Source organism: Oryctolagus cuniculus, chromosome 12 (assembly GCF_051225735.1).
Source record: "Oryctolagus cuniculus isolate XC-2025 breed Fujian yellow rabbit chromosome 12, ASM5122573v1, whole genome shotgun sequence".
Lineage (NCBI taxonomy): Eukaryota > Metazoa > Chordata > Mammalia > Lagomorpha > Leporidae > Oryctolagus > Oryctolagus cuniculus.
The window spans coordinates 67,976,687-67,988,760 of record NC_142878.1 but is presented as its reverse complement, the minus strand read 5'-3'; the positions used below and the strand labels follow the sequence as shown (position 1 = coordinate 67,988,760).

The following is a 12,074-nucleotide window of genomic DNA, read 5'->3' as shown; positions in this document are numbered from 1 at the left end:
AGCAATAAATGACAGAAACAAGAACTCACTCCCACAGAGTGCTTATTACGCCCCAGGCACAGCTCTGAGCGCTTTGCATAGGTTAACCATTTCTGGGAACCCTCTCATAGCTTCTGCCGCCTGTTTTACCAATTTGGAATAAAAAGCCAGCCAATCCTGCACATGACTTGTTCTTGGAGATGTCTGAAAGTTGAAGTGGCAAAATCAGAATATGCCAAATTGAATGGCAGAATGATGTGTTATAAAAACCGCCCATTCTTTGGAACTAAAAAATACCCAATCCCTGCCTTTTAGAGATAGTCTTCAACAATACACAAGTATCACCAGCATTTTCCTCCTGACCTTTACTCTAGCTCTTTTCTCTACAATGTAAATAGGCAGTTGCCCAACTTAATTCCAACTAAGATCCCAAAGCTTTAAGGCTTCATTCCAGTGAAGCCCACTATAGGCTAAAGATTTGCTATGCATCATGTGCCTGGTAATTCTGATCTTGATTTCAATATTATGAAGTTTATGAGCCCACACACGTATCACTTCTTCACACATATCACTTCTTCACCGGTCTTTCAAGTCTCCATTTCCCAACAGCTTTATAAAAGAGCAAGTGCAGAATGCAGTGAAACAGGCACACAACGTAGAAACACCGCGGTGCCAAAATGGTAAGGCGGCCAAAACAGGTGTGTGGGCTGGCAAGGATGCCATCTGCCTGGGTGACGGCTCAGGTGTAACAGCATGAAAGCACAGCTTGGTCCTAAGTCAAGGACCTTCTATACTCATTCAGGGAGTTGGAGGGAGGAGGACGTGAGAAATGCCCATTCAGTGCTTGCTATATCTGAACAGAGTCCAAAAATGAAACCTGGTAGTCCGGTAGTCTCCACCCTGGTGTGTGAGAAGTGGAAAGGTGACCTGGGGTGAGCCCTGCCCATCTTCTCATTGGGTTCTTGTCTCAGGTAGCCCATACCTTACTGCCCATCACCCACCTCTCAAGCCGGGCCCCGGCCCTCCCACTCTTCCCTCTGGGTCCTGACCCCTCCTCACAGTGCCATCACTCTGGGAGAGGGCAGGGTTGATGTCCTGCCACTGGGCAATGGGAGGCAGGCCCAGAGCTGCCCTGGCTCTGGTATAAGAGGGCAGGCCCAGATCGCGGCCCCGCTGCAGGCAGCTGGCCAGGTGGTCTGTGCGGGAGAACTTCAGCGGCCCCGGCCAGAAATCTAGGAATGAAAGACGAGAGAGTCTGAGGGAGCTCAGGGTCACAAATGTGGCCTCCTACCCAGGCCACTCCAGCCAGCCTCAGGGAAGGGGCCGTGGTCAGCAGGTCAGGAGCTCTCTCAGCAGCAAGCACAGTGCAGGCTCCCAGCCCTGGGCACCCTTCCCTGCCTGGCTTTGGAGGGCCAGCCAGATTTCCTTCCAGGGGACAGGGGTCCACAGCCTGCGGGGACAGCCTCAGCCTCACCTCGCACATCTTCAACCACCACATGGTCCTCTCGCTCCGCAATTTGGGAGGCCATGCCTAGCAGCAGTGCATCCATGTTGTCAGCACTTTGCAGGCTGGGGTGCTTTGGGTGTGGGGGAGAGGAGAGACGTGTGGTTAAGGGGACCAGAAGTTGGGCAGCCAGGCCTCCTCCCCGCATCCTCCTAACCCTGGGCCCACCCTGTCCTGCTGCTTGTGCCCACACTGCCTGCCCATCGCTCCTCTGCAGGTAAATTCCCTGCTCGGGCTGAATGACGTCCCCATCCAAAGTCCACACCACAGGGAGACAGATCTACAAGCACAAGGGACCTTAAAACTCCGCTTCTATCAGAGGAGGTGTGACAATGTGCTTGGCAAAGGCCCTAGAAGACCCAGGCCTCAGCACTGGCTCTGGTACTAACCAGCTGTGTGGCCGTGGGCGACTCACAGGACCTCTTTGAACTCAGTTTTCTCCCTGCACTGAAAAGGGACTCGGACTGCGAGGGCACTGAGGTCCCACTCACCCCAGTTCCAAGGCTGATTCGGTGCCTTCCTCTTCTCTCGCTGGGTCCTGTCTCCCCTCCCCTCTTGTAGCTGCTTTTGCTTTCAATTGCTGCTCAGCGCTCCTTACCCACCCTGGTGGGGCTTGGATGGCCCGACCATCCCTCACAATCTCTGAATCCCTTCCTCTTTCCTGCCGCGCACACAGATGTGTGTCCACATGGGACATTTCCCTGGGGGCCTGCCATGGCTGGCTTGCTCCATGGCCTGCAGGGGACCCAGAGCTATCAAAGAAGAACCTCACCTCCCCAGGCCCACACTCTCTCAAACAGCCCTGAGGGAGGGGCGGGGAATGACTTTTATCACCCAGTTAGCTCAAACATTTGTGGGGGAAATGACTGAGGTCCCCCAGGCTGCCTCCTTCACCCATCCCAGCTGCCCAACTGCCTGCCTCAGCCTACTGCTTACCATTACCACACCATCTCAGATCCATGCACAAGCTCACACACAGACACACACAGACACACACAGACACACACACCCAGTCCTGACCTTTCGGCTCCAGTAGCTGTTGCAAACCCGGAGAGCCCCAGACACACTTGAGTTCTGATTGATGATGCCCTGGAAGTGGCAGCTGGCATTTCTAAAATGTGAGGAGCAGAGGCTCACGTTGTGGTGCAGCAGGTTAAGCCACTGCTTGCGACACCGACATCCTGTATTGGAGCACCGGTTTGAGTCCCTGCTGCTCTGCTTCTACCCAGCTCCCCGCTAATGGTCTAGGAAAGCAGCAGCAGATGCCCCAAGTGCTTGGGCCCCTGCCACCCACGTGGGAGACCTGGATAGAGTTCTGGGTTCCTGGTTTTGGCCTGGCCCAGCCCCTGGCTCTTGTGGCCATCTGGGAAGTGAACCAGCAGACGGAAGAGCTCTCTGTCTCTCCGACTCCAACATGGTGCCTTTCAAATAAATCAAGTCAAATACATAAATCATTTTAAAAAATAATAAAATGCAGGGGAGTTGTAACTGAGGCCATGGAGTCCTAAAGTCAGACAACATCTCTGGTCTCCACGGCTGCAGCTCAGGCCCCAGGCCATCACCTCAGTGCATGGTGCTCGGTGCTGGGTAGGTCCTGTTTGGAAAGCCCCTCCACCTCAAGTCAAACAGCTAAAAATGCACGTACATTCTTTGTGTGTGCCTGTGTGTGTTTTAAAGGATTTTTACATTGTTCGTTTGAAACTACTCGCCTATGGATAATTCAGCTGTCTATGATTTCTAGGCCATCATCAAGCATACAGAGAGATTGTTCCAGAAAACAAACTAACAAGTGAATCATTTTATGTTACAGCACAACTGTAAAAAGTAAACTGGCATGCTTCATTTATGTACATATGTTCAAATATGTGCTTATTTATTTATTTATTTTTTGAAAGAGAGAGAGCGAGAGAGACAGAGTGAGAGAGAGAGAGACAGAGAGAAAGGTCTTCCTTTACCGTTGATTCACCCTCCAATGGCCGCCATGGCCAGCGCGCTGCGGCCGGAGCACCGCGCTGATCCGAAGGCAGGAGCCAGGTGCTTCTCCTGGTCTCCCATGGGGTGCAGGGCCCAAGCTCTTGGGCCATCCTCCACTGCACTCCCTGGCCACAGCAGAGAGCTGGCCTGGAAGAGGGGCAACCGGGACAGAATCCGGCGCCCCGACCGGGACTAGAACCCGGTGTGCCGGCGCCGCTAGGCGGAGGATTAGCCTGTTGAGCCGCGGCGCCGGCCAAATATGTGCTTATTTTAAAGTCATGTTTTGCTATTTGGGAGCCAACGTTTTTTCCCACAGATGGCACACCTGTTTAGAACCTTCTTGGGAAGTCCGGCAGCCCCAGCAGGCCCTGTGCCTATAGCTATAAATGCGGCCCCGCACTTCAGTCAGACCTGCGGCTCTGTGGCAGCCTCCAAGCCTCAACCAACCCCGTTTAATTGGAGGATAAAGAGCTTCACCGGCTGCAGGAGAATGGGAACCAAAGTGCTTGAAACCCACAAGGATGCATCTTTTAAAAAAATCATGGTTTTCCTTTCGTGTCCATGTTCATGGACGCCTGGGAAATGCGCCCATTTCAGAAAGGCTGCCCTGGGTGCAATTTCCCTCGTTTGACCCCCAACTGCCTACTCCCTCACCTCATGTAGACGCCAGGGGGCACCATGGTGGAGAAGAACTGCTCCGAGGCCGCCACAAACTCCGGGGAGATGCTGGGGTCCACGAACGGCCGGTAGCCTAGGGGAAGAGGGGAAGAGAGGGCCCTAGGGCTCAGTCCGCCCACCGGACTCCCGCCCACCGGACTCCCACCTCCCATTACCTCTCCTCCAGCCATAAGCTCCTGTAAGCCCCCTCCGCGGCTCTCACCTGCATACTCCGGGGGCGTTTGCTGCAGGAAGCTGGGCAGCCACTCGTACAGGGCGATGTTCTGTGGGGCAGAGAGAGGGGAGGCACCGGTGCGTTGGACCGGCCGGGGCCGGGACGAAGGCAGAGGGGCGCGGGCGCGGGCGCGGGCATAGGTCAGGTGGGCTGTCTTGCGACCGGCTACGCTAACAGGAGCCATGCGAGGCCTGACCCCGCAAGGAACTGCGGCTAGGGGGTAACTTGCGAGTAGGAGGAGGGCCGGGGCCACGCGGACGCAGAAGCTCAGTAAGCACCACGAGCAGAACCTCTCGGACAAACGGCACTTTCCCTCCCGCTCCCTTCCAGGGGCTTTGCCCAGACGCCAGCCCTCCACCCACCCCTACCCCCGGGACGGCGCGTCCTCCCGGATAGGGGCGTTTCCGGGCGGGGGCTGTGTGGTGGAGCGCTGTCTCCCCCGACGACGCGCGTGCGGGTAGCGGGCGAGGCCGGGCGCCCACCTGGTAGGTGGCGATGACCCTCTTGCGCGCGTGCTGGAACAGCTCCTCGTCGCTCCAGCGCGGGTGCTCGCGCGCCAGCCTCTGTGCCCACAGGTTGTGGTAGCGGAACCAGAGCAGGCCCAGCGCCTGCAGGAAGGGCTCCTGGTTCCCTCGCTCGGCCCCGAAGGCTGCGGCGGACGCGGGAGGCGGGCACGAGAGGAGCGGCGGCGTGAGTCGGCGGCGCCCGAACGCGCCCACCCCAGCCCGCGCCCGCGCCCGCGCCCGCGGCCTCACCGAACAGCCCCTGGGCCCCGCGCTGGCCGGTGGCGGGGTCGGGCGGCGTCCACATGAGCAGGGGGTCCTGCGCGCCCCGGGGGAAGGCGGGGTCGGGCCCGGACGCCAGCTGCCCCCCGGAGAAGCTCCGCAGTGCGTCGCTCCACGAGTGCGAGGAGCCGTAGATGGCGCTGCCGTCCAGCCAGCCGGTCACCCCATTGGTCTGTGGGGACACCGGGCGGCTGAGCCTCGAGTCGGGTTAGCGGAGGCGGGGCAGGGTTGGGCCGGGGCCGGGCGCGCGGGCGTCTGGGGGAGGCGAGTGGGAGCGGGCGAGAGCCGAGGGCCCCACTGACCCCGGTCCGGGCTCCGCCCGCCATCCGCCTGGCCTCACCAGGTCTCGCGGGTTGCTGGGGCTCCGTCCTGTATTGGGGTCCCAGCGGCTCCTCTGGAAGGGCAGCACCACGTTTCCCCGCCCGTCGGGGTCGAACACGGGGTCGCCAGGCGAGATGTAGATGTTGAGGAACTCGGCGGGGCAGCCAGGAGTCTCCACGCTCACCACGTCGGAGAGCACGTGGTAGCCTGGCCATAGTGTGGTGGGGTCACTCTCCTTCCCGCCTTCCTATCTGGTCCCTCCCCACCCCCAGCCTTCAAGAGACTCAGAAGCCACTATAGGCAAGTCCAAGCCTTGACCTCCCAAACTCCCTGCCAACCCTTTGTCTCTCCTGACCAGCCTGTGCCTGCACCTGGTCCAAGCTGATGTCACTGTCAGTTTGGCCTTCTCCTTGGTAACTGGGAGGTACCCAGTGACTGTGCCTAGGTGAGCCGGCTGGCAGCACCAGCTCCAACATGCAGTGCAAGCCTGCCCAGAGGGCCTGCCAGCCTCAGTGGGAAGTCGGACACTGGGGGCCAATGTTGTGGCACCTGGGGTGGTTCACAGGAGCCTGGCATCCCTGCCAATCCTCAGTCACTAAGGCCAGGCCACCCTAGCACCCCCATCTTGGCCTCCACTGAGCTCTCTCTGCCCTGAGCCTGTCCTAGAAGTGACCAGCAAAGAGTGAGAACAGGGTCTGGCAGAGAGTGCCCACCACATTATTACCATGCTCTTGACTCAGCTCCCAAGCCCAACAATGGCCCAACGTGGAGGGAGACTTCTTTTCCCTTGTTCCATCTCTCGCCCCATGTCTCAGACCCTCCATTGCTTCCCTCCTCATCCCCCGGCCCCTCCCCAAGACAAAGGTGTCCAGCAAGCCCCACTGCCTCCCCCACCCCCCCATAGAGGCTGAGGTTCTCACCAAAGAAGAGGCCCAGGACAGTGCGGTTCCTCAGGGAGGCCAGCCCTGCAGGGCCCCTCATGGCGGTGTTGCTAAGGTCCCGGGGGTTGGGCAAGTGGGGTTCCCCCAAAGGCTGGTACACGCCATCTGCATAGCTGGCTGGGACCAGGCGCCGCAGCCGGGCGCCTGGCGTAGGAGGGGCAAGGACAAAGAAGAATCCTGAGGGTGCATTCCTGACCTCTGGTCTCCTAGGCTGCCCTCTATAGCATAGATGCCCAAACCTTAGAAATGGATGGCTTTTGTTGGTACCTGCTGGCTCCCGCCCCACAGCACTGGGTACCACCCTGGTCCTTAGAAATCTTTGGCTCTCACCTACCTTTGCTGCCCCATCTGTGCTCCATCAGGTTGTTGTACCACCCATCAAATCGCTGTACCTCCCAGGAAATGGGGTTCTGAGCTCCTGTGTGGGAAAGGAGGGAAGAGGGCAGCTGGGCAAATCCTGGGAAGCCAGGCAGGGTATGGATCCTGTGGGTCTGGCAGTTGGAGCAATAGAAAATGACACCTAGCACAGTTGTGACAGGTAGGGTGCAGAGGGAGAAACCCGGCCAAGGTGACAGCCAAACTCAAGCCGAGTCTTTAAGCCACTCAGTGGAGGAGGCAAGGCAGGAAGTGCTAAAGTAACAGAACTGACAAATGGCCCCAGACAGGAAGTGGACCCTGTTGGGGAGTAGTGGTGATGGGGAAGGGGGTGCAGGAGCCTTCTGCTCCCTTCTACCTCTGCTTCCTGGAGGCCACAGCACAGCAGACACTGCCCCCAACCCAAATACACATAGAGAGCAAGAGACACCACACCCCATACCTGGGAAGCCATGCCATTCTGTGACCCATCTCTGGGCAGATGCAGTGTAGAGAGGGACCAGGGCAGGGTGTGGCATTGCTACTTTTTGGTCTTCTTTCCCAGCTTCTTGACTGGACTGGTCATGTGGATGACCTTGCCTCTTCCGCCTTGGGGCATCTTGCCCACACTTAATTCCTTTTCTTGATGCTGCTGTACTCTCTAAACACTAGACTAGGAGGGAGCACTCAGCTGTTGGGGGAAGAACAGAGCTGGGGGTGCAGAGAGAAGGGCTGGGGTAGGGATCTTTCTGGTCAGTAGATTGAATAACCAGCCAGATTATTTATTTTTTCATATATATATTAAAGATGTATTTATTTATTTGAAAGGTAGAGTAAGAGAGAGAGAGAGAGAGAGAGAGAGAGAGAGAGAAACACAGACACAGATCTTGGATCTGCTGGTTCACTCTCCAAATGCCTATAATAGCCAGAGCTGGGCCAGGCTGCAGCCTGAAGCCAAGAACTCCATCCAGGTCTCCTATGTGGGTAGCAAGGAATCAAGTGATTGTGCCAACCTCTGCTGCCTCCCAGTGTGCTCAATATTAGGAAGTTGGAATGGAGAGTGGAACTGGGACTCCAACCAGGCACCCTGACACGGGCATCCCATGTGGTGTCTCAACTGCTGGGCCAAGCACCCCCCGCCCCAGTCAGATCCTTTCACCCGAACTAGGAGGAAATAGGGCTGAGACTCCCTTTCTCCTCACCTCAAAGAACAGAGGAAGGCATTCCTCTTAGCCAGAGGGAGACCCATTCCTGTCTCCCCACTCAGATAATGCACAGGATCTCTGCCCCACATGCATTTGCAGACACACACACACACACACACACACTCACTCACCAGGAGGCAGGAAAAGAAAATGACTCAAGTCCTGGTGTTTGAGCAAAGGACCCACCTAAGGATCCAGGACTTGGGTCAGGGACCAGGGCAGTCACATGCGTGTGATCATTAGGATGAACTGGTAGCCGAACAAGGAGGGAACCTCTCGGGGAGGGTATGGGAGAGTGCCTCTAGGGGAGAAGAGGACAAGGGTGAGGGAGAAAAGAGAAACCCAGGGAAGGGAGAGCTGGAAGGACCAAGAGTGTGAGCAGCCCTGCCGGGGGAGGCTGCGCCAGCTGTGTCACTGTCCTGTTACCCCCAGCCAGGACCGAACCCTCCACAGGATTTTCTGTTTCCTGTTTTTGCCCTCTCCCATCCCTCATGATCAGAGACTTGCTCTTTCTAAGCTAGTCTGTGGCACCGTGTGTCTTCCCTCCTCACAGACCCGGCCTACACAACATGGCTTCGGATTCTAGGAAGAGACAGTCCAGAGCTGAGGGTAGCAAGATGACACGCTTGTGGATCATACTGGTTTTGGTGTGGATCTTATTGTTTTGAAACACTGATGGTTCCAGGTTGGAGTCCAATATGACTCCCAGATCCTTGATTGATTGATTGATTGATTGACAGGCAGAGTGGACAGTCAGAGAGAGAGAGAGAGAGAGAAAGGTCTTCCTTTACTGTTGGTTCACCCTCCAATGGCCACCACGGCTGGCGCGCTGCGACCGGTGCACCGCGCTGATCCGATGGCAGGAGCCAGGTACTTCTCCTGGTCTCCCATGAGGTGCAGGGCCCAAGCACTTGGGCCATCCTCCACTGCACTCCCTGGCCATAGCAGAGAGCTGGCCTGGAAGAGGGGCAACCGGGACAGAATCCGGCGCCCCAACCGGGACTAGAACCCGGTGTGCCGGCGCCGCAAGGCGGAGAATTAGCCTAGTGAGCCATGGCGCCGGCCTAACCCAGCACAGTTGTGACAGGTAGGGTGCAGAGGGAGAAACCCGGCCAAGGTGACAGCCAAACTCAAGCCGAGTCTTTAAGCCACTCAGTGGAGGAGGCAAGGCAGGAAGCGCTAAAGTAACAGAACTGACAAATAGCCCCAGACAGGAAGTGGACCCTGTTGGGGAGTAGCGGTGATGGGGAAGGGGGTGCAGGAGCTTTCTGCTCCCTTCTACCTCTGCTTCCTGGAGGCCACAGCACAGCAGACACTGCCCCCAACCCAAATACACATAGAGAGCAAGAGACACCACACCCCATACCTGGGAAGCCATGCCATTCTGTGACCCATCTCTGGGCAGATGCAGTGTAGAGAGGGACCAGGGCAGGGTGTGGCATTGCTACTTTTTGGTCTTCTTTCCCAGCTACTTGATTGGACTGATCATGTGGATGACTTTGCCTCTTCCGCCTTGGGGCATCTTGCCCACACTTAATTCCTTTTCTTGATGCTGCTGTACTCTCTAAACACTAGACTAGGAGGGAGCACTCAGCTGTTGGGGGAATAACTGAGCTGGGGGCGCAGAGGGAAGGAAGGGCTGGGGTAGGGATCTTTCTGGTCAGTAGATTGAATAACCAGCCAGATTTTTTATTTTTTCATATATATATATTAAAGACTAGAACCCCGGATGCCGGCACTGCAGGCAGAGGATTAGCCTATTGAGCCACGGTGCCGGCCATCCCAGATCCTTCATAATCTTGTGTGTCTAATCAATCTTTTCCTGAGTCAGTGGCTCTCATTCTATAGGAAAAGAGAGAAGCTAGAGGAGAAAGGACCCCTAAACTTCCAGGAGTACAACAGGAAGTACAGTCGAAGGCTTCCAAAATCTGTGTATTTGGAAATCATTTTCATTCTGCTTTCATCCATTTATTCAGCAGCTAGCATCGAGCACCTACCAAGTGCAGGGTACCATGGCTAGGGATGAAGGATGCAGAGGTGAATCGGACACAGCCCCCGTCCTTGGGGGAACCTGGAAGATGCTGGCTCCCTCTGCCACCAGCCATGCTTCTCCAGTCTGTACTCACCCATGAGGATCCACGGCCTGACCAGGAGTGTCCATGCCAAAGCCAGGCGGAAGTCCATGATGAAAGTGATACCACGGCCTCAGATGTCAGGATACCCCAAAAGGAAGACCCTAGATAAAAACAGGGAGAATGAGCTCCAGCTGTTTAGGAGAATCAGGCCAAGGCCTCTGCCAGCCCCTATATATCAAGGCCTGGCGCTGGGCCAGGGCCATGGTGGGTAGCAAAGAGCAAGAGACTCAGTCTCTCCCTAGATTGCTTTCCTTCATTCAACAAATACTTGACAAGAACCCACCATGTAGCAAGCATTGATCCAGGCACTAAAGAGTCAGCAGTGAACAAAACAAACAGAAATCCCTGCGTCCCTCGACTTTACCTTCTGAGATGACTTGGAAAACTTTGCCTTGGACCAGTCTCCTGTAGAATGTGGACAGAGCCTTGCCTAGAGGCCAGATGACTGACTGCCCGAGGTCTCAGCGCTGCTGCCAGTCAGTGCACTGTGAAATCTCAGGCCAACTTCTCCTATCTGATTCTTGCTTTCCTCTTCCAGCTGTGGGAGTAAACATGCCTCAACTGTTCACATCTCAGTGTGCTGCCAGAATCAGATGTGGGAACGAGGTGGAATTCAAAGCAAGAAAAGTGACAGAGGTTATGCAAATGTGGCTACAGGAAAGGCAGGCTGGAGTTTGGCTCCCCTGGGAGGACTCAGAAGGGCTGCCAGGCGCTCATGTTTCGGTGCTGGCTTCCTGGCTGCTTCTCCCCAAGCCAAGAAACCACCCAGGAAGAGAGGCAGCAGGGGAGTGAGGCTGGGATTCCTGTAGGGTACAAGGAGGACCTAAAGCCAGTGATGACCTCCTAAAGGCTACCTGAAGACTGGGTGTGGGGTGGAAGGAAGGGAGGGCTCAGGGAAAGCCTCGGGCCCTTGGACAGGTTGACCAGTCACAAAGGAGAGAAGCCACAGAGCGATCTCATCCCTACTCCCCACCTCCCATTAAACAAAAACCCTGGGCCCTGGCCATAACTCTAAAGCTCCGTTTTCTACCTGTTTGGTCCCAGAGAGTCTGTCCAGGTGCTGGCTTTTGATAGGATGGGAATAGCTGAGCTCTGGGTGGTTGGACTGAGGCCAGACATGCCCAAGGTGCCCAGGTGGTCCTTTCCTGATCCCAGAGGCCCCGCCCTTTCTCCCTACCATCATGTCGTCAGGATCCTGGGCCCCTGATACTAATGTACCACTCGATCCCCCGAGGGCATACAGGGGGCTTCCAGGCCAGGCTGTGGGGGCCACCTGGAGAGAAAGGTGGGCATACCTAATAACTGCTCCTTGTGGATGAGGGTAACTGGAAGGATTTACCCAGCAATGTAGAGGCAGTATGTTCCCAACAGCTTTGAAAAGGAGGCGCAAGCCCAGGCCAGGGCGGTGAGGCCCCAGGCAGTGGCAGAACTAAGGAGAGAACACAGGGCTGCCCGCCTCTGGCCCCACGTGGCCACTTTTTCAGCAGAGTGGTGGCCCTGCGGTTGGGAGGAGATGAGTCAAGATCATTGAGATTCCAACCTGGTCCCAAAGGAGGGCTGAGGCAGGGAGTCTGACTCCGGCATGATGTGCTGGTGCCAGAGGGAGAAGGCTCCCACCATTCCGCGGTCCGGAAGAACTCTATCTCCCCAAACCTTGGTGGGGCAGAGGGCAGGTCCCGACAGGGCCCAGGTCAGCCTCAGGGTAAGAGCCGAGGCTCAGGGGGAGTCCAGGATTTCTCGCCCCCCCCCCCCCGCCCTCCCTTGCCCAGAGCGCCCAGGCCTGTGGCCCCGGGAGAAGCCCCCCCACATCCCACCCCGATCTGACCTGTGGCCGAGGCCTTGTCCCCGAGTCCGCGACTGCGGATTGGCTCGGCTCCCAGCGGGGCCAGCGAAGCCGGCTCTCGTCCTGCTGCCTCTTCTGCTCTGCGCCGGGGCGGGCGGGGCTGGGGATGTAGAGGGGACGGCGCGTCCTGGCTCCTCGGCG

The 12,074-nt window shown here is 57.0% G+C and overlaps 1 protein-coding gene across 3 annotated transcripts in view; it reads right to left on the bottom strand.

The window, feature by feature from the left end:
- DUOX1 (dual oxidase 1) overlaps positions 1–12,048 on the bottom strand; it is a 33,316-nt gene extending 21,268 nt beyond the window's left edge. For 2 of the 3 annotated variants that reach the window (XM_089310251.1, XM_089310252.1), the window contains exons 1-13: positions 11,916–12,048; positions 10,455–10,628; positions 10,082–10,191; positions 6,731–6,814; positions 6,376–6,540; positions 5,475–5,662; positions 5,105–5,306; positions 4,832–4,998; positions 4,338–4,398; positions 4,112–4,208; positions 2,504–2,594; positions 1,454–1,556; positions 1,039–1,211 (exon numbers count right to left, since the gene is read on the bottom strand). In XM_089310251.1, coding sequence (XP_089166377.1) covers positions 1,039–1,211; positions 1,454–1,556; positions 2,504–2,594; positions 4,112–4,208; positions 4,338–4,398; positions 4,832–4,998; positions 5,105–5,306; positions 5,475–5,662; positions 6,376–6,540; positions 6,731–6,814; positions 10,082–10,139 — 1,389 coding nt within the window. In that variant the 5' untranslated portion in view covers positions 10,140–10,191; positions 10,455–10,628; positions 11,916–12,048. The remainder of the gene's footprint in view (positions 1–1,038; positions 1,212–1,453; positions 1,557–2,503; positions 2,595–4,111; positions 4,209–4,337; positions 4,399–4,831; positions 4,999–5,104; positions 5,307–5,474; positions 5,663–6,375; positions 6,541–6,730; positions 6,815–10,081; positions 10,192–10,454; positions 10,629–11,915) is intronic. The other variant, XM_070054121.2, reaches the window with a different exon arrangement.
- Between the last annotated feature and the right edge of the window lie 26 nt (positions 12,049–12,074).